The 23,963-nt window shown below is 55.4% G+C and overlaps 9 protein-coding genes across 9 annotated transcripts; 6 read left to right on the plus strand and 3 right to left on the minus strand.

Annotated features, from left to right (window-relative positions):
- The first annotated feature begins 1,008 nt into the window (after positions 1 to 1,008).
- On the plus strand, positions 1,009 to 2,194 carry B0T15DRAFT_522337 (uncharacterized protein). Its single transcript, XM_062868619.1, has one exon. It carries the CDS (start codon positions 1,472 to 1,474, stop codon positions 2,126 to 2,128), a length of 657 nt encoding a protein of 218 aa, XP_062727502.1. The 5' UTR covers positions 1,009 to 1,471; the 3' UTR covers positions 2,129 to 2,194.
- Positions 2,195 to 5,132: 2,938 nt separating this feature from the next.
- Positions 5,133 to 9,059, plus strand: B0T15DRAFT_549457 (uncharacterized protein). The gene is made up of 3 exons (XM_062870220.1): positions 5,133 to 5,392; positions 5,454 to 6,470; positions 6,535 to 9,059. Exons 1-3 carry the CDS (start codon positions 5,305 to 5,307, stop codon positions 9,009 to 9,011), a joined length of 3,582 nt encoding a protein of 1,193 aa, XP_062727503.1. The 5' UTR covers positions 5,133 to 5,304; the 3' UTR covers positions 9,012 to 9,059.
- Positions 9,060 to 9,085: 26 nt separating this feature from the next.
- Positions 9,086 to 10,412, minus strand: B0T15DRAFT_83563 (Alpha/Beta hydrolase protein). Its single transcript, XM_062871375.1, has 2 exons — positions 9,925 to 10,412; positions 9,086 to 9,841 (listed from the first exon to the last, which is right to left on the minus strand). The coding sequence occupies exons 1-2, from the start codon at positions 10,188 to 10,190 to the stop codon at positions 9,217 to 9,219; spliced, it is 891 nt and encodes a 296-aa protein (XP_062727504.1). The 5' UTR covers positions 10,191 to 10,412; the 3' UTR covers positions 9,086 to 9,216.
- Positions 10,413 to 10,743: 331 nt separating this feature from the next.
- Positions 10,744 to 12,445, minus strand: B0T15DRAFT_424431 (uncharacterized protein; the record flags this gene model as incomplete). The annotated part of the gene is made up of 2 exons (XM_062865612.1): positions 11,504 to 12,445; positions 10,744 to 11,399 (listed from the first exon to the last, which is right to left on the minus strand). Exons 1-2 carry the CDS (start codon positions 11,952 to 11,954, stop codon positions 10,744 to 10,746), a joined length of 1,107 nt encoding a protein of 368 aa, XP_062727505.1. The 5' UTR covers positions 11,955 to 12,445.
- Positions 12,446 to 14,119: 1,674 nt separating this feature from the next.
- Positions 14,120 to 14,607, plus strand: B0T15DRAFT_381224 (uncharacterized protein; the record flags this gene model as incomplete). The annotated part of the gene is made up of 2 exons (XM_062864250.1): positions 14,120 to 14,324; positions 14,375 to 14,607. Coding segments are annotated over 2 exons (438 nt in total), but the record flags the coding sequence as incomplete, so codon positions are not given.
- A 219-nt stretch (positions 14,608 to 14,826) lies between these two features.
- On the plus strand, positions 14,827 to 15,456 carry B0T15DRAFT_389827 (kinase-like domain-containing protein; the record flags this gene model as incomplete). Its single annotated transcript, XM_062864512.1, has 1 exon — positions 14,827 to 15,456. A coding segment is annotated over one exon (630 nt), but the record flags the coding sequence as incomplete, so codon positions are not given.
- Positions 15,457 to 15,940: 484 nt separating this feature from the next.
- On the minus strand, positions 15,941 to 18,241 carry B0T15DRAFT_490321 (uncharacterized protein; the record flags this gene model as incomplete). The annotated part of the gene is made up of 4 exons (XM_062866671.1): positions 15,941 to 17,148; positions 17,229 to 17,664; positions 17,733 to 18,113; positions 18,164 to 18,241. The coding sequence occupies 4 exons, from the start codon at positions 18,239 to 18,241 to the stop codon at positions 15,941 to 15,943; spliced, it is 2,103 nt and encodes a 700-aa protein (XP_062727508.1).
- Positions 18,242 to 20,576: 2,335 nt separating this feature from the next.
- Positions 20,577 to 22,139, plus strand: B0T15DRAFT_522354 (uncharacterized protein). Its single transcript, XM_062868620.1, has one exon. The coding sequence runs from the start codon at positions 20,707 to 20,709 to the stop codon at positions 21,646 to 21,648; it is 942 nt and encodes a 313-aa protein (XP_062727509.1). The 5' UTR covers positions 20,577 to 20,706; the 3' UTR covers positions 21,649 to 22,139.
- Positions 22,140 to 23,156: 1,017 nt separating this feature from the next.
- B0T15DRAFT_522356 (histidine phosphatase superfamily) lies at positions 23,157 to 23,962 on the plus strand. The gene is made up of 2 exons (XM_062868621.1): positions 23,157 to 23,404; positions 23,498 to 23,962. The coding sequence occupies exons 1-2, from the start codon at positions 23,356 to 23,358 to the stop codon at positions 23,839 to 23,841; spliced, it is 393 nt and encodes a 130-aa protein (XP_062727510.1). The 5' UTR covers positions 23,157 to 23,355; the 3' UTR covers positions 23,842 to 23,962.
- The last annotated feature ends 1 nt before the right edge of the window (position 23,963 follows it).

Genomic DNA, 23,963 nt, shown 5'->3' on the forward strand with positions numbered 1-23,963 from the left:
CACCAGTAGACTTAGAGGTTCACCGCAGTCGAGAGATGTCACGTAGCAGTAATGATGCATAGCAGTAGGTGTTCGCATTGCTCAACAACTGAACCTTAGGGACGAAGTCTCCTCCCTCTCGGAAGCGCATCGACTGCGTATCTATATGACATCGGTGGCTCCGCCACTGATCACCCTGCTGCTGCATGGTGTCTCCTTGCATCTAACCTCCTTAGTGACAGTGGTGACAAGTAGTGTCCTGCTTTCAAAGGACTTGTCTTTAGTGCTACGGGACGGTGCCTAGATAGATACGCGCCGACCAAAACTAAGATCTCCTAAATAGCACAAAGTAGCTGCTCGATCGGGCGGTCCTTCCTAGGCTACTAGAAACGCTAATAACCCTTTATAAAAAGTGCTATGTTAAGTGACTTAAGCTCCACCCTTTGTGTGGCTTCTTTTCCGCTATCCGGGATGGCTCCCCTGTGGAGGGACTGCTGTCGGACTATGAGTCCGTACGTGTCGAAGCATAACCAGAGGGCAAGTCTCCAATGGAGAGCTCTATACGGAAGGGCGTCGTTTTCGGGGTCTCCGTCCTTAAAGTACTAGGTATATACGCATCGCTGCAAGTTGTCTGACATCCATCTCACTTTCAATTAAAAAGAGGCTCCAGGTATAGGCTCAATGCTATCAATGACACGATACTAACTATAATTACGCTCCAATTTTCAGCGCTCAAAGAGTAAAGATGTCGCCCCCTTGAACCCAGTTTGCCTTCTCGGCCCAGGGCAGAGTGATCACGAACATCCCCTTGACAGCGGTTACAGTAGGTCTGATGCAGCCCGGATGCCCGAAACCAACAGGCACGCACCAGGCGACAAGGGACATCCGACGGAGCTCTCTGAAGGGGAAGATGCGCAGCGGCCTGTTGGTGCTACGCGACCACTACTGGTGGGGGATTGATCCGATTGGCAGATTTGCTGTTACGGCATTTGGGCTCTTTCAACTTCCCCAATCTGGCACCGCGTCGGGGGACACCCACAAACAACCGCGGACAAGAAAAGGCTGCCCCCAAAATCTCGTTATTCTGTCAACTGCAACTTCGACCTGCCCAACTACAGCTGCGCTTTGCATGCGAATCGCTTCATCCTGCATCATGCCGCCCGTTGCCTCCGACAATGACCTCCCCAAGTTGCTCAACGCCAACGGAACAAGTCAAGCGTATTAAGAAGCTGGTGTTAGAGCATCTTGGAAGCGCCTCCCAGCGCGTCGACAGGCCGCCCCTGCAGGGGATGTTCAGCCGGACCTTCTTCGTTACGCTGGCTGATGGACGCGAAGTGGTCATCCAATTCCGAACCGAGGAACTGAATCTCGACGCCTTCAAGGTAGCCAAAGGCGCCCTGGGCCAAGTCGTCCCCGATGCTGTGGCTCTCAAAGACGGAGAGCTGGAGAATGAGGGCGTCTGGGCTTACTCCCTCGAGCGTCTGCGGGAAAGATGTGGGTCCACGGCGTCGCCGGCAAGGGCGCTGAAGGCCGCGTAGCCGTCAATAGGTCGCTCGGGCGTGTGCTCTCCAAGGGCTGCATTGCCGACAGCAGCGGCGAGGCTATGTCAACAAAAGTCCGGCCGCATCTTGAGGCCATACTGGCCAGCCCACTGGACGAGGTCGCGACATATCGACCCTTGCTACAAGAGTTCTTTGACAAGCTGAACGAGATTAGCAAGCTACCACTTTGGGTCTCGCACTACGACCTTAACGATGTCAACGTCCTTATCGACGAATCATGTGAAGTTACCGGCTTGGTCGACTGGGAGTTGTCAACGCCGAAACCCTTTGGCGTGGGTCTCGGCCGCATCCAAACCCTGGCTGGCGAATACACGGGGGGCGAGTTCTGGAGGCCGGACGAGTTCGAGGTTGCGGAACGAGCCTTTTGGAAGGAGCTGTTTGCTGGGATGTCCCAGAAGACTCGTGAGATGTTGGAGAAGAATATCGGTCTTGTCCAGGACGCTGTTATTCTCGGCACGCTCTTGGACACCTTCTTCTGGGAGGATGGAAAAGTAGGCTGCGGCGAGGTATCCATGAAGACCCTTCCCAAATTCCTTACCTATCGGATTCCCCAGGCAAGGGGGCATGAGCTCCCGTACAAGGAGTAGAGCTCTCGATCTGCGTGATTCAGACTGGGAAGCAGGACGTAGTCACAAGAGAGATTCAGATACAAACAATAAAGAAACTCTGTTGAACAGTATAATCGCACCTTGCTCGAATCGGCAGGTGGAAAGTCCACGCTCATCAAATAGCAAAGGTATTGACCTCCAGTTGTCACTCGAGGTGGGCTGTCCCCTGGCCCGGATACGGCGTCCGAGGAGCTGTACGGGGGTTAGATCCTCCGGCTGCTTGTAGAGGGGTACGGCGCGTGGTGCGTACTACACCAGGTTCAACTCGGAATTCGTGGCCAGCCTTGCTGATACGCTGCGGGGGGTGCTGCTGGAGCGAGGACTGTAGACGTTTCCCGTTGATGATATTGTACGTTACTATTTTGAATTTTTTTTTCACTCTGGCAGAATACCTTCGCGCTTCAGTTGCACTCAATTTCGAGATCTGCACTCATTGTATATGACATCAAGCCGCCAACTACTTCACAGTATCGCCGGATTTGCCTGTCGCTTTTGACATATAGTACCGTACTGCCCTGATTCAGAAATCTCAAGAGCGTGGAGCATTCTCATGACAACTGTCGTAGTGACACGCATGCCACGTACCATACTGTCAAATGAGTTTTTAGAATAACGGACGATGGTGGATTGCATTCGGTACGCTGATATACCAACGGATGTACTATGTGTATTGTCTCTGGGACGCAGTCTACTGTCTACCTTACTGTCTAGGTGTTAGGAGCAATTGGCGAAAGCCGAGTACTATTCTCCCCAGATTGACACCTCCATGGCTGAATCTCCGAGGGTGGGGACGAGGCATAGGTGCACACCACCCAGTCCAGAGAATCCATCCCTCCCAAGGGAAGAGACAGACCTTCGAGGGCTCGGAATCAGCAAAAGCGATGCGCATTGCTTGTACTGGTGGAGACATTGTGGAGCTGGTGGAGCTGGGGAAGATGTTGTGCAGCCGACAGCTGCCGACTGCGACCCTTGGGTACCCGGTCACGTGCCGCTACATGTACTGTAAACATGTACTTCATCCGGTCATAGTCCGCCAAGCATGTACCTACACTTGTCACTAAAGTACCTACGCACATATCGATCTCCCGCATGAAGTTGGTGGGGTAGCCTGTAGGGACTAGGGAGGGATCCGCTTGCCAAGCGAAGGTAGGTAGGTTGGTGAGGGTAGCCTCTGGCGAGTGGCAGCCTGCTCTCAACGGCACAACGAAGGGGTGAGCGAATCTCGTGTACCAATAATAACTGAGCAAACCATACTCACGTGAGGTTCACATGTATGTACAATACTAAGCCAAATGCAGCAAGCAGCTTCGTCATGTGTCTCGACTGTGTCAACGACTGTGCACAACGCACTAAACCCAAAGCAGCAAACCCTTCGCCATCGTCTGTACTCTGTATGCGTGAATCGGATTAATCGAAGTAAGCAATAGCAGACAGTTGGAGGAGGAGTGTTGATTACCCCGTGCGTTCGTGAGGTAGTATAATCGGGATGGCACGGTAGTCCACGAACGCTTCATGACGCCCGAGGACGTCATTGAGTCGTCGTATGTCATTCACTCCCCAGTCCTAGGCAACGTTGCCGTCTGGGTGGATGGTCATTTCGACCACGACGAGTACTGCCCTGGCTCGGAGACGAGATACGACGACTCGGACTGGGAGCCGGATACGGACGGAGATCTGGATGACGACATGTCCGACTGGGACAGCGACGAGGATTCTGGATATGGAACGGGGGATGACTGGGGTAATGTTGATAGTAGTAGTGATGAGGAAGACTCGGAGGGGGATGACGACAGTTAGGACGGCGGTCTTTTCTCGCTTTGATGTTTTCTTTAGTATACTAGTAATCTACCTGGAACAACAAACTGTGGTTGAGCCCCTATATCTCCACCACCGTTGTGATTCTCCTGTCTACACCAAGTAGCCCGACCAGCAGGTTCATACCATCAACAGCACCATGGGTGGCTCCGCGGGGAGACTCCCCTCTTGCGGACGATCAGTACTAGTACTCGCGCAGCGCGCATTGCATATCGGACAGGTGTCGTGGCGCTCCAGGAACCAGTTTGCGATGCATCCGGAGTGAAAGAGATGGTGACATGGCAGTGTGCGGACCAAGCTCTCGTCCTGGAAGCCCTCCAAGCAAATGACGCTGCGGGGAGTTTAAAGAAAAGGGGCAGTCAGCATCAGCCCAAAACTCTAAAAAGGGAATGAGACAGCATGAGGGCAAGGTGACTTGCCAATCAACAGACTGACCACATTGGTCTGGTATGATGTTTGCTCCCTCTACATCGGCCCGCATCTGCTTGTAAGTCTGGCCCTGTTCGATGGGATAAGGGGGCGGGCTGCGGTGGGCTAGTGGGATGCCATGTCTCTCGATTTCGGTCCGCAATTCCGGATTGGCACGGGCCGCGGCCGTACGCATCCTTCTCCTTGTCCTTATTTGACTTGCTTGTGAGCCAGGAGGTATGTCTCAGTCAGAGATGGAGCTTGACAGATGAGGCCAACATACATGATCATGAGACAAACAAGGAGGGCCATGAATACTATGAAAATCCCAAAGATGACGAATCCAATCCATATTGATGAGCCGCTGTTCCCATCGCTGCTGCGCCTCTGGGTCTGGGGGGATGGAGGGCGATCAAAGGTCGGAGGGGTCTCGGTGCTGCCCATGCTAAGAGTAAGGATCATGACAGGTACTGGTACTACTAGTAAGGATGTCCGTTTTGGGGCTTTCGAGGTTCCAGACAATGGTTGGTGTCTCGGAGCGGGATCATGATGAGAAGTCGGATGTGGCCGTTGCCAACTTGAAGTTGCAACAGTAATGCACTGCGGCCGGACCGTGTCAGAAACCTGGAGTCATGTCGGTTGAGATCCGGGGAACAAAGGGGTTGAGGGGTTCATACTCCAACAAACTCCAAACTCCAAGAGCTGCACAGCCCCAATGAATGCTGTCAACGACGTTGGCCAAGACCTGGGTAACCACCTCCCCACGTCATCCCTTTGCTGCAGCTTTACGACTATGGAGGTCTTTGACGTTCTAGTACTGCGTGCTATCCGCAAAGTGATATATAATCTGGATGCTTGTACATCATCTGGCGTGTGGTCAAGGGGCATGTCTTGTGAACTGAATAGTACCTACCATTTCTGCGTGAATCATAATGGATCCATTGGATAGCCACAATTTTCCGTCGCCGGCCGGCGCCCATATTGATGGTATCGTCAGCACCGCCGCCGAGAGCAAGCCAGGTGGGAATCCATTTTTGCTTACCGATCTTTCAGAGCCTGTAGCTAATTGTTCTATCGGTAGATGCTGGGTCATCACCGGCCGAAGCGACCCCGATACAGCCAGATCCCGGAGAAGAAAGCCTCTTCAACATCGGGGACAGCCCGTTTGGTCTGTCGCCGGGACGTCTGTCCAGGCTCATAGAACCCAAATGCGTTGCCGCCCTGCAAGCGCTGGGAGGGTTACCGGGGCTTGAACGAGGCCTTCGGACGGACGTCCGAGCAGGCCTCAGCATCTACGAGACCAAGGTGCAGAAAGCGCCGGACCAGCCAAACGGGGGCCCTGCAAAGCCGCCTTCGCTTCTCAACAAAAGGGACTCGGACCACTACAGCGACCGTCGCCGCATCTTCGGCGAGAACCGGCTGCCGGACCGCAAATCCAAGTCGTTCCTCGCACTGGCCTGGGTCGCGCTGCAAGACCGCGTGCTGATCCTCCTCAGCGTGGCAGCAGCCATCTCACTCGCGCTGGGGCTCTACCAGACCTTTGACGGCCACCACGATGAAGGGCAGGGGCCGGCGCGCGTCGAGTGGATCGAGGGCGTCGCCATCATCGTCGCCATCCTCGTGGTCGTCCTGGTCGGCGCGCTAAATGACTGGCAAAAGGAGCGGCAGTTCCGCAGGCTGAATCGGAAGAAGGAGGATCGGTTCGTGACGGTGGTGCGGTCGGGGCGGGCGGCAAGGCTGTCGGTGCATGACGTGCTCGTGGGCGATGTCATGGTCGTGGAGCAGGGGGATGTCATTCCCGTGGACGGGGTGCTGATTGAGGGGCACAATGTCAGCTGTGATGAGTCGTCGGCAACGGGGGAGTCGGATGTCGTCAAGAAGATGCCGGCAGACGTGGTCTCGCAACATTTTCTGCAGCGGGATGTGAACGAAAGAAAGCTGGACCCATTTCTGCTCTCTGGGGCTAGGGTACTGGACGGCGTCGGGAAGTTTCTTGTTACCGCGGTCGGACCACACTCCAGCCTCGGGCGGACGATGATGGCGTTGCGCAATGATCCCGGAATGACACCGTTGCAGGCGCGGCTAAACATCCTCGCAGGTAGGTACCGGGTATTTATGAGCCCATTGTCGAGGGTGTAGTCAATGCTAACGAGGCTCCTCAGGGTATATCGCCAAGCTGGGGAGTGCGGCAGGGCTGCTCCTATTTACGGTGCTCCTGATCGAGTTTCTGGCGAGACTTCCTGGCAACACAGCCAGCAGTGAGGAGAAGGGACAGACCTTCCTCCGGATCCTCATCACGGCCATCACCATCATTGTTGTCGCCGTGCCCGAGGGTCTGCCGCTGGCCGTGACGCTGTCGCTCGCCTTTGCCACCAAGAAAATGACGAGGGAAAACAACCTCGTGCGGCACCTGCAGTCGTGCGAGACCATGGGCAACGCGACTGTCATCTGTTCGGACAAGACAGGGACCCTGACACAGAATGTCATGACAGTTGTCGCGGGCTGTCTGGGCATAGGCGGGATTACGTTTGGCGATAAACCGTTCTCGCCTCGTCGGACGGAAAGGGGAGGTTCGGACAGTAATGGAATATCCACCACTCACGATAGCACGGGAGAGAAACAGCAGCTCACAATATCAGAGCTGGCATCTACCGTGTCCCCCGAAGTCCGCACGCTCATCAAAGAATCCGTCGCCATCAACAGCACAGCTTTCGAGGGCGAAGAAAACAGCCAGCCCATCTTCATTGGCACCAAGACAGAAACGGCACTCCTCGACTGGGCCAGACAGAGCTTCAGTCTCGGCCCCCTGGCCACGGAACGCACCCAATATCCACTCGTTTACGTCCTGCCCTTCAACTCCCGCCGCAAATGCATGGGCTCCGTCATGCGCCTCCCCAACAACAAGCACCGCCTGCTCGTCAAGGGCGCACCAGAGGTCGTCCTGGAGCAATGCAGCACAGCGGTCGCCGATCCCGCGCAGCCGCCCTCTCCCTCCCCGCTCCAGGAGTCAGACAAGAAGGAAATCTCCAACATCGTATCTCAATACGCATCCCTGTCCCTCCGTACGCTGGCCCTTGCATACCGAGACCTCGACACCTGGCCACCACCGGAGACTGGGAGCGAAGAACAACACACCGATGATGGCTACGCAAACCTGTTATTCCACAACATGACGTGGCTCGGTGTGGTGGCCATCCAAGACCCCGTCCGCGAAGGTGTCCCCGCTGCGGTGCGCGACTGTCGGCGCGCGTCGGTGACCGTCAAGATGGTCACGGGCGACAAGGTGGAAACGGCCCGAGCCATCGCGCGCGAGTGCGGTATCATCACCGACGACAACAACAACAATCATAATGGGATTCGCGTGATGGAGGGCGCCGAGTTCAGCCGGTTAAGCGAGGAGCAGCGGCGGACCGTCGTTCGAGAGCTGTGCGTACTCGCCCGGTCGAGCCCCGACAACAAGCGCGTACTGGTGGAGTCGCTGCGCGCGCTGGGCGAGGTGGTGGCCGTGACGGGCGACGGCACCAACGACGCCCCTGCGCTGAAGGCGGCCGACGTGGGCTTCTCGATGGGGGTGACCGGCACCGAAGTGGCCAAGGAGGCGTCCGACATTATCCTGATGGACGACAACTTCTCGTCCATCGTCAAAGCGCTCGCATGGGGTAGGGCAATCAACGACGCCGTCAAGAAGTTCCTGCAGTTCCAGATCACGGTCAACATCACGGCCGTGGTGCTGACCTTCGTGTCGGCCGTGGCCAGCAGCGAGGAGCGTTCCGTGCTCAACGCCATCCAGCTGCTCTGGGTCAATTTGATCATGGACACGTTTGCCGCCCTGGCGCTGGCCACGGACCCGCCCAACGGCAGCCTGCTGGACCGCGCGCCCGAACCGAGGAAGGCGCTGCTGATCACGCTGACCATGTGGAAGATGATCCTCGGCCAGTCGCTGTACCAGCTGGCTGTGTGCCTGACGCTGCATTTTGCAGGGCCGTCGCTCTTATGGTACTACCCCGAGCCGCAGCTGCGGACGCTGGTGTTCAACACGTTTGTGTTTATGCAGATCTTCAAGTTGGTGAACAGCCGGCGGATCGACAACAAGCTCAACATTTTCGAGGGGCTGCATCGCAATCACCTGTTCATGCTCATGCTGGCGGTTATGGTGGCCGGGCAGGTGCTGATTGTCTTTGTCGGTGGCGATGCCTTTGTGGTTGTCCGGCTGAACGGTGTGCAGTGGGAGATTTCGCTTGTGCTTGGTTTCCTGTCGATTCCGGCGGGAATACTGATACGTCTGGTTCCGGATGCTTGGCTACGGGCCTGTGTGCGAAGAGTGCCAGCCTTGCCGCGATGGCGACGAAAGAGACAAGAGAAGGACGAGGAGGCATGTACTAGTGCCAACGGCCGAGACCTCGAGAGCGCCATGTTTGTGGTCAGGGACGACCTGGCCTTCCTCAAGCGGGTCCGCGGTGGGAGAATTGCGGCGTTGAGCGAGGCCATTGCCGTCCGTCCAGGTCAGAATCATGTCGAGCTTGGCCAAAGAAGGCGTTCCAAGTCGACGGTGCAGTCTGCGGTCGGTATGCCAGGTTTACTTGCCGCCAGCATCGGCGCAGCCCGAAGTCAGGACCACCCGCAGTGTCGAGCAGAGTAGCCCCTGATGAAGTACCTTATACCTTGGACTGCGATGATATCATGAGCACACAGAGATATTCAGGGAGAAGTCTGGAGCATATGACTATTGTCATCTGTTTGAGTGCGATATACTCACAGCAGAAAGGAAACGAGAGAAAGTCAGGTACTGTATAGTATCCTCATTGCGAAGTAAGCCGCGGGTTAAAGCCGAACTGCGAGTATGCCTACGCCTTATCCTCCTCCAACCGGGCCAAGAACCCATTTACAGCCATCTGAAACGCATCCGGCTCATCGGCAGGCGGGTTATGTCCCGATGCCTCAAATACCACCAACTCGCTGTTCCGGATTGCCCTGTGGATGCTCTCGGCCTCCTCGACCGGGCAGATTGGGTCGTGCCGGCCCACCAGGACAAGAGTAGGGGTCTTGATGTCGGAGAGCCTGGACCGGACGTCGAACCGCGGGACGCTGAAGGAAAAGGCGGCATTGTGCGTCTCCCAGTGCAGATCGAACTCCTCACTGGCGCCTTCAAAGTTTGCAGGTGCAGCCGACGACTCCTCGCTCCTCTCCCGGGAGTAAATCGTGACGATCTCAGCAAGCGCCCGTTCGCAGTCTTCCCTGTCTCGGACGTTCCCAGACCAGAGACGGACTTGCCGGGCCGGGTCTGGCGTGATACGGTGAGAGGTCAGTATTGCGCCGAGAGCTCGAAGAACGCCTATCGGACCGGAGGACCAGGTATCCCGGAGGATCAGAGACGAGAGACGGGTGGGATGGGTCAGAGCGTAGCCGAGCGCAAGGAAGCCGCCGTACGAACCGCCGGCCAGAACAAACGTCTCAGCGCCAGCCCAGGCTCTGTGCAAGAGAGGTTAGTTAGGTAGGTAGGTAGGTAGGTAGGTAGGTAGGCGCAGCAGCAACTCCCGAGACATTCCACTTACCTCAGCTCGTCCACATCAGAAATCCACTGCTCGTCGGTGAAGGGACCCTTCAGGTCACTCAACCCGCTGCCTCTGGCATCGTAAACGAGGACACGGAACCTGTCGCCGAGGAAGCTGTAGGCCGACTCGGGTTCCGTGTGGCTGGACAATCCAGGCGCGCCGTGCAGGGCAATGAGCAGGGGCTTTTCCTTGTCATCAATCCCCAGGACACGCACGCGCAGGTTCGCGCCGTCGCTCAGTTGGACTTTGGTGTCAGTGAAGGGCATGGCTCGTGTCGGCTCGTGGTGCTCTGGTCAGGTGAACCGTGGGATTTTGGAGCTTGCCCGATACCTTCCAAGGTTATTAACATCCGATGCAGATGGGGAGCTTTATACTTCGCGAGCATAGTCTTCTATGGGCTCAATCATTGATAAGCTCCGTTGTATAAGCCGCGATTCTAAACCCTCGATTTCCTCTTTGGGGACCCCCTCGCTAAGCGATGTCACAAGAGTTACCGGATCGGGGAATTGCGTCGCTCAGCGAGAGTTTTACCCAGCGGCGAATTACGCGAGACACTGCGACTCTCAGGGAACAACGACCAGCCAGAGAAAGCAGAATATAAGAAAGCGAAGGTATGCTTATTCTTCGTATAGAAACATAACCAGTTCGATACATGATTATGCGAGACAGTAATAAATCTAGTATCTGCTGGTCAAGACTGCGATTACCTGTTTGCATAGCGACTATAGACTCGCACTTGCAGGTCGGGGTCCTGTAGCTCCTCTCAACGGTCTCGCTTACCCGACAATATCACTGTCAGCCAACGTCCATCCACACGTGTTACCTCGTACCAATCGCCCCAGTATTCAGTCCCCAGTCCTCCCTAGCCAGCAGCGCTTTGATAGTATCCAACCTCCTGACCAGATTCCCGGTGATCGCAAGCAACCACTGCAAGTTCAATCTCCCGGCCTCAGCAAGCTCCAGCACACCCCTTTCGATGCGGTCCTCAAATTCCTCCAACCTATCCCGTATCACTTCCACCCGCTCGCGCACCCCGCTAGCCACCCCGAGCAACATCGCCCGCTTGACCGCCACGTCCCGCTCTCTGTTTGGTGGTCGATAGCTCCCCAAGCTTACACGCATGTCATTATCCCAAAGGTACAGTGACGGGTTGGCGCAGATGTCGCAGAGGAGGTTGAGCTGGCGCTGGTGCAGCAGTGCAAGCGTCATGAGACGCGTGCAGCCCGTGTCGCAGAGGACGCAGGCCAGATACTTGCACGCGTGCTCCGAGGCCGAGTCCAGGACGGTCATGCATACGTCAAGGCCTGCCGAGCCGCGCTGATTGAGCGTGGAGATCAGTTTGTTGCAGGCGGCGTGGACGGAGGCATAGCATGCATCCGGGCATTTCTCGCCTTCGCTGGCGACCATGATGGTCGTGGAAATGGGAGCTGTTGTCGCACCCGTCGACGGAAACATGTCGATGGGGTTTGCAAAGTCTGTTGTGTGTCGTTGGCCGGAGGGGAAAGAGTCTCCCTGCATAATAATACAAGACTATCTATCAGCGACGACTTTACTCGATAGTTGTGAAAGGGAAGGTTACCTACGACATTTATCATACTCTCTGAGGGCAATGGAAACAGAGGTTCCTTGCTCCACCCTTGTAACAGTACCGTCATCGGATCTCCAGCGGCAATGTTAGGGGTGTCAGGGGCGTCCACCGGGACAGAAATCGCCTCCTCAAGGTGCACCTCGGGGCCCACATCAGCTTGGGGGCCGTCGCTCGCTTTCCGTTTGCCCCTCCGCCGGGAAATGCTATACACGCATGACTCGGGCTCCGCCGCTGTAGCGCACCTTCGACACGGGTTCCCTCTCGAGCATTTCACGCGGGCCTTACGACACGCGTTGCAGGAGGTGTTGTACTTGCATATCGCCGGCTGCGGAGTCACGGTGCGGTTCGAAATGTCGGCGTGTCGAGACCGCCCACTCGTTTGCAGGGAGTTGACTTTCCATCGGCTGGTGTAGGCCGGGGGTACGCCGCTGGAGGCTGGCATCGGTCGTCAAAAATGGAGGAATTATATAATACCTAGAGGGGATAGATTGTTACGTTATGTCGCGTCTATGAACGTGAGGGTTCTTGGAGGCAAGACAACTTCTGGAAAGATACCGCACCCCTTCCACATCCCTAGATCACGTGCTTTGACGCGTGTGGGGTTTCCTAAATGCGGGTGACCCGCATGCCCAATTCCTTGTGCCAGATCTTCAAGCGCAGGATAGTGTTGGAGAAGAGGAAGAGCGAAGATGAACAAGAAGGGGAGAAAGGGGCCAATGACACGGTTACAGGAACTTAAGTCAGGACATCACCGAAACATGCGCCCGAAATGTATGCTTTGCGACACCCCCTGCGGCTCTGCCAACGCTATCTTCCCAATGCCATGTCGGTTATTCCGAGACCCATCGATTTGGTGGCTTCGATATCCGTCCGGATCTCGTGACGGTTTCGGGTTTCCTCGCCAATGCCCCAGACCAGTGCCTCCTTTTAACCACCTTGCGCGGACCGAATTGATGTTGGTGGGGTAACTCATCCTTGGAGCGCGAGGTCCTAATTGACTGCTTTGCGCTGCGAGGCCTCAGCTTTCTCTGGACGGCTGCCCTCTGTGCGATGACATCCGGGTTTTCTGTCGCGGCAGGTTCGCCGTGGTGCATCGACTGCCGCTGCTGCTCAATCCAGTCCAGTAAGACCATGTGCCGCTTGATGTCCCGCTCACCGAACCCGATGCATTGCGTTATGGGATATATATCCTTCGCAGGAGCTTCGGCCAGCTCCTTGTTCAGCTTGTCGCGTTTCCCCTCAAACTCCTCGAGGCGTCCAAGCTGGTAGTTCTGAAACTCGATCCACCGTTCCAGAGGGCTCTGTTGCTAGAGATCCTCTGTCAAACGTACATCACCGTCAAGCCCATGCCGTTGTCAGCGTTCGCGAATTCTTTGTTCCAAGTCTTCAAGTTTGAATCTGTGCCGCATCCGCTGCTGATAGAAACGGAACTGTTTCCAAGCGTTGAACTGGGCCGTAAGCGGCACATCATCTGCGCCTGGGAATGACTGCCAGTAGGCTATAATCGCCCGGCAGTTATCGGGCGGATTCCGCAACATTAAAACGTCGAGGCCCGGCGGGTAGCACGGTGGGCAGCCCTCGGTTTCAAGCTTTTGGCGCGACTCGGCTTCAAACCGGCGGGACTCCTCAAGTTCTGCTTGCTCATCCACGGGCGGCGTTACATCTCTGGAGCATCGCAGTGTCAGCGCGCGAGGAGAGGAGCAGAAAGCAACACACTCACCTTAATGCCGCCTGAAGCATATCCGCCTGAACTTTGCTTCCTGCCTGCAGTTGTCGTGCTTTTTGGGTAACCAACATCCGCTCTTCTGGCGAGAGGTTCTCAACTCCCGGGATCGTGACGAGACTATGCGGCCCAGGTGGGCAAGCGTCAGCTGTGGTCTCGAGCAATTGCGGCAGAGGAAGTTCGAGTACAGCATATCTCCATAATCGTCAATTTTCGTTTGTAGAGCCAGCTCATCCAGGTGAGATATCCGTATGGCAGTCTGCAATCTCTGGCCACCAACTGCAGCACCCTGGGCGTCAACAAGCGTTGCCGAGGGCCAATGGACGCGGTGGCTTGCTGCAGTTTGGTGGCCGGTCGGGTATGGAAATGAATGCGCGTCTCTCTTCCGTACACGCAGCTGCCTCCCCCCCCCAGTCTGCTTTCCTTTTCCTCTCCCACTTTGCTTTCCTTTTCCTCCTACTTTCCTTTCCTTCTCCTCTCCCACTTTCTCATGCAGCAAACTGCCAGCGCCCTTCCACATTTCCTGACATGGGCATGTACGACCATAACGTCTTCGCAGTCCTGACACCCCAGGACAACAAGAATAAGGCCAGTAGCGCTTTCAAATTAGCCCACAATGCGAGATGATTCCGGCCCGCTGTCGGGGCGTGGCTGAAAAGGCCACCATCAGCAGCCGAGAGCCCACGCCAGCCGTCGATGCAGGTGCACAGGAAGAAGGGACCGCTGACCGCCTTGTCCTGACGTTCTCTGAGCTTATGCAACTCGAAGGCTTAGGAGAGGGGACCATGGCGGGCACAAGCACGGCGACGTCTCACATCCTCCTGGGCTATCGGGGCACCACGGGCATTAGCAGCCGCTAGTTTCGCGTCGTCGTCGATAACAATATGCGCATCTGGCTGTACGACCGCTACTCATCGCATGGGACCGCGGTTGGGTATAACGGGCAGAACGAGGGGGAAATACGTCTGAGTGAGACGTGGATCCTGGCGTACGGTCCCGGCGAGCGCAACCCCTTTGACCACATCACCGTCGTCTCGGGTGGTCTCATCATCAGCATTGAGTTTCCTAACCATCAAGGCAACGAGGCACGTTACATTGAGAACCTGCGCGTACTCATCAAGAAAGCCCGGGAAGACGAGGTTCCGGGCCTCGGGGACTCGGCCTCGTCAGCCCGGTCACGACCGAACCACCCAGTGAAGCCCAGGCCACCTCTGAACGCCTGATCTACTTCAGAAAACGCGAAATTGGGAGGGGCGCGTTCAGTCGCGTGATCCGACTCATCAGAGCCCGCGACGGCAAGTACTTCGCTGGCAAGATTTTCACGCCGCCACCGACCAGCAAAAAGAGGCGCCGCGGGGACATCGACCCAGCATGGACCACTGGGATTCGAAGAGAGTATACCATTGTGAAGGAAAATCCCCATGTATGCTTCTATCCCTTGGTTATTATTTTTGCCTTTCCTTTCCATCCTTCCTCCCCTTTCTACCTTCTTGTTTTCTTTGTAGTTTTCATCTTTTCTTCTCTCCGATGGCTACCAGGTCATGATAAGGTACCATATCCAGGCTTGAATACTGATGATTACCCACAGTCCAACATTGTCCAAATGATTGAGTTGCACGAAAGCCCTGATATCATGATCATCATGCCCTACTTCAAGTGCGGGAACATAGTGCAGGCCGAAGTATACGAGGAATCCAAGCTCGTGACCGCCTTCGGGCAGCTCCTTGACTGCCTCACATTCTTGCAAACGCGAGGCATTACGCACCGTGACATCAAACCCGACAACGTGTTGGTGGAAGTGGCGCCACGCTTCAAGGTCACACTAAGCTACTTCGGTTTGTCCAAAGCCGTCACCGACACGACATGGCTCCAGACCTTTTGCGGAACGCTCAAGTACACCGCGCCCGATGTGTTCCCTTTCAGCCAGCTGCGCTACGGGCCAGCTGCTCATGTGTGGTCCCTCGGTGTGATGGCAGTCGAGTGGTTGTACGGCTTCCCGGCGTTGCCGGCGGTGCCCAACCCGGCGCAGAACGCGTCACCGGACCAGTGGCGTGCCGGGTCCCGGACCTGGGTCGACATCCTGACGAATCAGCTGGATGACCAGGAGGAAGGCGCGGATGTCGAGCTGCTGCAGGGCATGCTGGTCGTCGACCAGACGAAGCGACTGAGTGCTTATACGTGCCTCGAGAAGGGCCTTGAGAACGGCTTGTTTAAGCGGTGAACCTTCGACGGGCTCGTATGTGTGCCCGGACTCCTGAGGAAGGAGCTGACAACATGTTCGTTGGCGGAGGTGGCCCACCTGTACGCACCCGGGCGGATGCCGAAGACGATGCTGTTGACGCTACTCTTAGTAATCTGATAGATAGTTCGTCCTGTCGGCCTTTCCTCATGTCCTCCATCAAGTAGTAACTATCCGATTCTCCTGAAGTTCCCCAAGTCGGAACTTGCAGACTTTGCAATGCGAGATGCCGCTCGTTTTTCTTAGTCAGGGGCCGAGCTGATGTCCGGATCGGATCATCCAAAAGAATTGGGTGCAGTTGAGGCTGGCTTTACTCTGCGTTTGGGTGTGGGTCCGGTAATACACCTCCACCAGCCACCCGGCCCTGCACTAGCCACCTGGGCCCACCACAACCACAAACGCCCACGAGAGTAAGGTCTGTGCCTCAGAGACTAGAGCGATCAACTCCTCATGGTTGTGGCTATTGCTACATATACGAGTCCGTCCGATGGACCATGTAAGCCGGTTCCCGTGTCATGATCATATGCTCATGGATCTCCCTATTCATCCTCTCAACCCTCTCCTCTCGCTCGCGCTCCCTTCGCTCCTGCATCTGGAACTTCCGCAGCGCCACAACGTGCCGGTGTATTTGCGCCAGGTCGGTGGACATGAGCGCAGCCAAGTGTGACGCGCCCACGACGCTCGAGACGACGGCCCAAGCCGTCGCGTTGGGACCCAGGACCGAGCCCGCAAAGGCGCCACCGAGAAAGATGGCGAGGAGGGGGAGGTAGGCGAATCCTAGGGTGGTAAAATAGGCGATGGAGCAGATCACGAGTGAGCGGTTGAAGGTGTAGATGTAGACGTAGAAGTTCTTCGTCGGTCTTGGCGCGGGGGGTGAAGAGCAGCTGGGGGGTTGGCTCTGGTCGCCCAGCTCTGCGTTATCGGAGGATCCAGGTTCGTGCATTATTTTGGAATTGTCGTGAAGGTTAGGTACAGATCCATCCTGGAGAATGGAGGGACCGATGGAACCCCGGTTCTCGCTATAGAACACTCTCCCGGTGTCGTCATTGCCGTCGTCCACGTGCTCGATCCTCAAGGAGTCTTCATCAGCTCTATGCGTATGGGCGTGGTCGGATGTCTTTTGAGAGTCATCACTCCTGTTATTCGCGCGAGGACTAGCCCCTTCTCTTCCGGCGTCAATGTCTACGTCCTCGCCCTGGTTGTGTGGGCTAGCAGTTTTCTCTGTATCAATAGGGCTCACTGGCATGGGTTTCATGTCTGTGCAATCATCTTCCGGCGCGGCTTCGTGTTCCTCGTGTTTGCCCGAGCCCCGGGCGCTGGACTGTGAAGCGCGGCCTGTCAAGGGAGGGGCACCGGAACCCGAGACGCTCGCATCCGACAAGACGGGATGGCCACTGGACCTCCTAAGCAGCACGTCGACTTGTAACACCGGCCCCGGCCCACTCGTATAGACTTGCCGAAGCCAGCGGCCGGGGGTGGCGGTCCTCTGTTCTTGGGGCACAGCCGGATCTCCGCCTCTCCTGCTTTCCTTGGTAATTACCGACTGTGCGACTTGATAATTCAAAGGGTCAAGAAGGCGGACAGGCGTGTAGCCTTGTTGGCCGGCGGTGGTCCAGAACTCGAGCCAAGCGTCGCTCGTGTCCATGGAGAACCCTTTCTTCGCCCGCCGAGAAGCTGCGGAGTGCACGGTTGGTTAACTAGAGCGCGTTTGCTAAAGCTATTGAACCCGGCCCGGGGACTTTGTTTCCACCTACCCATATAATTATCGTACGCGGGCGTAGCGAAGAAGAGAAGTGAGAAAATGGGGATGAGCTGTCCGAAGGAAAGCTCCCACTGCGAAAGTGGCGGCAGAGCCGTCCAAGACACGAGGAGGGATGTGAGGCCAAAGGTGAAATAGAACACGAGCCACGAAAGCTCCCAGAAAAAGGAATCGGCAAGGTCGCCGAGCAGAATGCGAAGAAAGTCCCGGAGTCCGCGGGCGTCCGGCTTCGCAGCCCAATCCGGCGCGCCCTGGCCCAGGCTACTCTTCGCTATGCGCCGCTGGTTCAGGACGACGCGTCCGGGATCCATCATCCACTGGTACTCTTCGCCCAACCCGAATATCCTGCGGAAGAAGAGCTCTTGGATCCCGAGGAGTCGGGCCATCCGCCGCACGTACCCACCCACGGCGATCAGGATAAAGAGGAGGGACTGCAATATAGACACCGTGACCTGCATGCCGTTGAGCCGCGGGTGATGGAGAGGAGGCACATGTTTACGACGCAGGTTAGCCAGGCGGTGGAGGTGGACATGCGGAACGCGTACGCAGAGAGCTGGTGGAGCTCGGAGATGCGGACGTAGAGGGATAGGGTGATGGCCAGGCCGAGGAGGAGAAGCTGGTCGTTTTGGCTGCGGAGGACGTCGAAGAGGATGGCGTCGACTGCTTCCCTGGTGAATATCGACTCCCCGGCCTCGCCCTCGGGTTCTGGTGTGACACCCTCTTCGTCGCGGGTTGGCTTGCGCTTGTGGAAGACATGCTTTAGGGCTGTGACGATGACGGCGTCGATGTCATTACAGAGGCTGGGAATGGCGAAGCGGAGGTACAGCGTGATGGCCATTGCAAAGGCGAGGCACGTAGATATGAGGAAAGCTATGATGACCTTCTTTTCAATTAGCAGAAACCCATGGAAAGCTAGGGGTTCAAACATACAACGAGCCCGGCGACATCGGGATCGCCCGGATCCTCCAGCTGGCAGGAATCCGGCAGTTCTATCATAAGCGTCGACATGTTACGAGTCTCAAGCGAGGTAGCTCAAAGAGGACGACGAGCTCGTCAGGGCGTTTGATAGAGAAGAGTTATAGCTGTGATGAAGCATTCTCAAGAATAGAGTTTACCTCTGGGACGGGAACCGTCAATATATATTCGGTGGGGCACCTTTACCAGGAACGAAGGTTACGCTTGGCGGGTTTCTAGCAAACAAGCTACCCAATCGCTCAATGAGGCGGGGACACTATAACTCAACATCGTCAATGTGGGCAGCCTGATTGCGAAGCCTGCATCCTATTCGTCTGGGCAAGGAGAACCAGGGCTCCTATGCCCTTTTCGTGCATGGCAGCGTTACATCAGGCCACGCTCCTGTTACCAGTCAGACATATCTGGCAGCGAACGGGCGCAAGCCGTATCTAGCCCAATGGCGGCAGTCCTCCTTTTGTAGCCTGCATGTTCAGCTGGGATGGCACCCCTGCAACCAGAAGAGAATTCATCACTACACACCTTGTGCCACACCCCGCTTGACCACTGCGAGGCTCCCGAGGGAGGCGCCAACGTCGCGTCGCGATAGGCAAGCACGACGGCATAGCTGGCACCTACATGACGCACGTGTACCTTCCAATCACTAGCTTCTTAATGGCGAACTTGTATTACCGCCTAGGTAACCTGAGCAGGTGAGGAGATCTCGACGTGCGTCTCGATATACCATCGATAAAACGGACCTGGTCTCCCAGCCCGAGAGAAGGCAATTCGCCAGACGCGTTTGAAGTTCCAATCATAACTGTCACAACAACTTGACATCTCCGATCCAAATTTGTAGGTCGCAGTGACCACCAGACCAGTGGGCAATAGCTCCTCTCGAGTGGAAGGAATCTTGAGCTAATGCCGCTCATAGATGTGCACTTGGAAGAAGACTTTACGCACGGGCAAAAATGGAGCTTGCCAGTCGGAACTAGCCAGGCAACGAGAGCACAACTGTGGGAATAGCTGTGATGACCTCCAGGCCACAAGGTGGACGGTGATGCGAGAAGGCACTTGCGCAGCCTGCAAATATGCAACCCCGCCAGACAGCAGCGACACTGATTGTTGAGCGTTGAAAGGAAGGGCATGCTGCTTGGAAGACTGGCAGCTGTGCACAGCTGCCAAAGAAGTGTGACACCGTGGATTCGTCGCGTACAGTTCAACCCCTGAATGATTGTTAGTGCGGAACTTACGACAGGGGTTCTGCTCTCAGGCCGGAAATGACACTCCTAAACCACGAAAAGAGCTGGCTCAACGCAGAAGAACAGGGCATCTTGCAATAACCTAAAAGGGTGAGTTCATCTGTATGTTTTTTCCGGAGAAAATTTAGCCGTTTTAACGTTAAGATTGAGATTTTGGGGTAGACCTTGGTCTTCAAGTCAGCCGCTAACGAACATTCAGGATATCCAGAGGGCCGTCTACTCAGCCAGGCAGCACGTCTCGCCAACCGACCGCAGCGTAGGGCACTCGTTGCCAAGGTTGGAGTCATATTGGATAAAAAGAACGCGAAGATGGCCGCTTTGAGGGAGGCTCTGCAAACCGCACGCAGGGACCTAGAAGCTCAGAAGCAACGCACGAAGACTAGAGTCAAGGAGAATGCGAACGACTCGTTCTCGTTTGCGCGTGTTGAGGATATACCTGCAGTTCAGGAAGCAAGTGAGAGAACCCCGCCCCCCAACCCAAGCGGAGGAAGGCAGTCAGGCAGAATAACCTAAGTTTGAGCAGGGACAGGAAATGATTATCTATGGTCTGGATCTTCTTCGGCAGGCTGAGGAGATGTAGAAAACTAAGATTTAGTACACCTGCAACGCTGGCTTACCTTACCTCTCAAGTTCCTTCTTGTGCACATCACCCACAACACCGACGTCCTTCGATTTTCGTTCCAACGGAACCGCCGAAGTATTGTTTCATTTTTTTCTGAACGGTTGTGAGAGCGATGCCTGGTTCCGTCGACCGCGGGTGGGTTTTCGAGGGCTCAGCTGAACAGGATCCGAGTAGAGGCAAACCCGCATACAGCGTGCTAATGCAGTAAGACTTGGCCATGACTTCGGCTCGGAGACCCTGCAGCGAATGAACTCGGCGGCAGTGGGGCCCTTAATCCAAGCTATCGAACGATGGAGTCTTGGAGATGTACTCGGAAACTTTCTCAAACGGACAAAGTCAGTTGGTAAGGCACACAGATGCAAGGAATCGTGAAGTAAACGGAGACTGAACTCCAACATAGCCTAAGAACACTAATGCACGGCCTCCAAACTAAGATCATGGGGGATCGTAAAATCCTGTACTCCGATTTTGTATCCATCATAGTATTGGGCATATAATTCCAGTCGGCGACGCTGCTTCTTGGATTGAATCACTTCACTCTCATTATTCCAGCAACTCATCGGACACTTGACCATACGTCCCCTTTTCTCGCTCGTATCGAAACGGCAAACACCGCACAGGGATATTACACTTTCAACATGCCAGCGCTTCACAAAGTTGCCGCGGCCGCCGCCCTGGTGCTGTCACTACCATCCCTCGCCGCCGTAATCCAGCGGTCCGGCAACGAGACGTCCCGGAACCTCAATAACCGCGCCGCGGAACCCCCCAGTCCTGTCGCAGACGGAATCGACTGGGCCTATGACTTCGAGGTCAAGTTCCAGCCCCTCGTGGACTTCGACACAGACAGCTGCTACAATGTCCCCGCCATGGATAATCACAACCGCGCGTCCGAAGGGCTTAATCCCGATTACGACTCGGACGTCAGTACCTGTCGCCCGCGCTCTGCTCTCGACCGCGGCGGCTCCAACGTCTACGTCCGGGGCCGCTGCAACCGGGGCTGGTGTGCCTTCGTCTTCGCCTACTACTTCCAAATGGACTTTGCATGGTCCTTCCCTTTGAACAGCTGGAACCACCGCCACGACTGGGAGCACGTGGTGGTCTGGGCCAAGCTGGGCCAGCCGCGCAGCGTGTCAGTCTCGTGCCACGGCGACTACGAGAGTCTCGTGGCCAACGACCCCGACCTCCGCTTCGGTGAAACGCCAAAGGAATTCCCCTACTACCACACGACGCTGAAACCCGCGGCCACGCACCCCAAGGTCGTGTACCACAAGGACGGCGCCCGCACGCACTGCTTTCGCTTCGCCAAGAAGGCCGACGACTCCGAGGGCCCGGAGAACGATCGGGGCGTGTGGATCCGCAGCGGCCTGGTGAGCAAGCTGATGATGCCTACGGAATGGTGGGAGACGTTCCGATCTCACGAGTGGGGCAGCGCGCACCTTGCCTGGGCCAACGAGGACGACTTCGCTGGGCACCTTATCAAAACGATGCCGCAGGAGGCGAGGGATGATGAGTTCGATTGCGCCTATGACGAGGTGCCGGAGCTAAAGGGTTGGCCTAAGGACTGGCAGAAATGGTTGTAGAGGTGATGAGGGAGTAAAGTTGGCAAGGAAGCTCCTCGCATATGCTGAGTTGCTCCGCTTAGACGCCCATTTATCTTGGGTAGCGGATGCCCTTCCCATTCCTGTTTTCCGCGGGACACGACGGTAAACGAGAATAATTAGTTAGCTAAGTATGTACATACAAATACACACGGCCATGCGCTGGACTCGTCTCTGCTCTAATCTTTTAAGATTAATGGCGAAAAAAGAGGGTGAACAAATGAACGAGCAGGATAACTTAAAATGTAAATGTCCTATGGACCACAGACATAGCGCTCTGCTTGATCCAGCTTCGAAGCAGTTGCAAATCCTTAAGCGTTCGGGCCTAGAGACGGCATCATTATGTGGATACTAATAGCTTGACTGAACTGAACTGCCTGCGACAATATGGTGCATTTAACAGGGTCAAGCTGGCTGTTCGTAACACTCAATTCCATTAAACTAAGCCTGAGGAAAGGAAAGGAAAATGTTTTGGGTAACCGACCTAGAATTACACAAAATATCTCCTAATTTATAGGTCACGTGACCTGTGCCCCACTCTACCCGTTCTATTTGTTCCATCAAGGTCGTAGGGTGTGACGAAACCACAGGCAGTCCTGCTTCTGAAAGGGTTCGCCGGTCGAAGGTATCTGCTGGTCGGACTGTAGGTCTCGGTGAAGCCAAAAGGTTCACAACAATGCAAGTCGCAATGTCTGCACAGTAGGTAAAAGCTACTGTTTGAATTGCTCACTGAGGAAGCTAGCTATGTGAATGAGTGATAGAATGGTAGGACTATATATAGCTTCCTCCCCTAGGTATCCCTATACCTAGATGTCCGGAACATTTGGAACAATTGTTGTTCTTGTTGTTCCATCTGGAACAACGTTCCTTGGCGTTGTTGCTTGGGAACAATCGTTCTTGGCATTGTTCCCAATTTTCCCCATCCTCATTGGTTCCCCTCGGCTTGTAACGATTGGACGCGGGCGCTGCCCGTTGACCATGCAAGTCGGCCCCCACCGGCCTCTGCAGGTTAGTTCATGACATGACTGCATTGCAAGAATATTGAACTTGCAGGAGGAAAGGAATCCTCGAAGACTGAGTGCGACGGGAAGACGTAGTCGAGTTGTCAGCTGATACGGGATCTCCTGACGAGGAATCAGGCTATACTGAGATAACATTATGAAGAGCGGACAGGTTATGGAGTCGTTCGCGTGTGAGGGGATAGCGTTTAGAGTCGAAAGTCGGGCGCGCCTCGACGTCTACTTGAGGTTTGAACGCAAGGGTAAAGCCACTCTCAGCTGCAAGTACCTTTGTTAGTGTGGGTCAAGCGAGCGCACAGTCTGAATACTGTTTCGCATAACAGGAAGAACAACACTCTTTTCGTTCTTTTGAACACACGACACCAAAAGCCTGTTAAAGTGTTACGTTCGCTTATTATTATACGTTAACTATCGCATTACATTAGAGTCTGCTCCTGTGCTTAATCCTCGCTTTCCAACCACCCCTTACCACCTAAGCGTCTTTGACCTTGCCTCCCCTGCCTCCCCTTCCCCTACCTCCGCTGCAGTGTGCCCCGCTCACCCCGCCTTTAAGGCAACATGCACTGGAGCACAAAAATCTCCGCCCTCAAGACATCACGCGTCCCACCATCAAAGTTTCCTCCCATTCTCCCCCGTATCACGGTCCCACAAGCATAGCATACCTAGCATCATGTCCGACCAAGACGCCCTAACGCCACGTGTATTCCTTGTGCGTCATAGTAAGTTCTACGTCTGATCGGGCTTGAAAGAAAGCGATATTACGTTCATGGTCTATATAGCCCGTTTTTCGATAACAAACTTTCTGCAACTAGGAGAGACAAGTTGGGCCAAGTCGGGCCGCCATACAGGCACTATAGAGATTGAACTCACTGCGGAAGGTGCCGCGCAGGTCTCCTCAACTACGGCAAGTTTAGTGGGTGCCGGTAAACTCCTCGACCCGTCCCGCCTCGTGTATGTCTTCATCAGCCCGAGAACAAGGACGAGAAGAACGTTTGAGCTGCTCCTGTCGCCTTCCCTCGGCACCGGTGAATGGAACAAGAGCGTTACCTACACCGAGGATATTGCAGAGTGGAATTATGGTGATTATAAGGGGCTTATGGCCGGGGAGATCAGAAAATTGAGAAAGAAGAAGGGGCTGGACCGGGAGAGGGAATAGGATATCTAGAGGGATGGATATAAGGGTGGAGAGTATATTGTGCTGAACTTTCACCTGTTCCTAATACCGTTGTGTCTCCTCTCTCTTTTTTCTTTTTTTGTTGTTGTTGTTATTGTTGTTGT

Source organism: Chaetomium strumarium (assembly GCF_033439665.1).
Source record: "Chaetomium strumarium strain CBS 333.67 chromosome Unknown B0T15scaffold_1, whole genome shotgun sequence".
NCBI lineage: Eukaryota > Fungi > Ascomycota > Sordariomycetes > Sordariales > Chaetomiaceae > Chaetomium > Chaetomium strumarium.

What these genes read in the sequence shown, in the direction of transcription:
- B0T15DRAFT_522337 (XM_062868619.1), top strand. Translation starts at nt 1,472, where the DNA reads ATGTGGGTCCACGGCGTCGCCGGCAAGGGCGCTGAAGGCCGCGTAGCC.
- B0T15DRAFT_549457 (XM_062870220.1), top strand. Translation starts at nt 5,305, where the DNA reads ATGGATCCATTGGATAGCCACAATTTTCCGTCGCCGGCCGGCGCCCAT. An exon ending in CGCCGCCGAGAGCAAGCCAG is followed by an intron (nt 5,393 to 5,453) that starts GTGGGAATCCAT and finishes TTCTATCGGTAG; the next exon opens with ATGCTGGGTCATCACCGGCC. An exon ending in GCGGCTAAACATCCTCGCAG is followed by an intron (nt 6,471 to 6,534) that starts GTAGGTACCGGG and finishes GAGGCTCCTCAG; the next exon opens with GGTATATCGCCAAGCTGGGG.
- B0T15DRAFT_83563 (XM_062871375.1), bottom strand. Translation starts at nt 10,190, where the DNA reads ATGCCCTTCACTGACACCAAAGTCCAACTGAGCGACGGCGCGAACCTG. An exon ending in TCTGATGTGGACGAGCTGAG is followed by an intron (nt 9,842 to 9,924) that starts GTAAGTGGAATG and finishes TCTCTTGCACAG; the next exon opens with AGCCTGGGCTGGCGCTGAGA.
- B0T15DRAFT_522354 (XM_062868620.1), top strand. Translation starts at nt 20,707, where the DNA reads ATGCCAGCGCTTCACAAAGTTGCCGCGGCCGCCGCCCTGGTGCTGTCA.
- B0T15DRAFT_522356 (XM_062868621.1), top strand. Translation starts at nt 23,356, where the DNA reads ATGTCCGACCAAGACGCCCTAACGCCACGTGTATTCCTTGTGCGTCAT. An exon ending in TGTATTCCTTGTGCGTCATA is followed by an intron (nt 23,405 to 23,497) that starts GTAAGTTCTACG and finishes TTCTGCAACTAG; the next exon opens with GAGAGACAAGTTGGGCCAAG.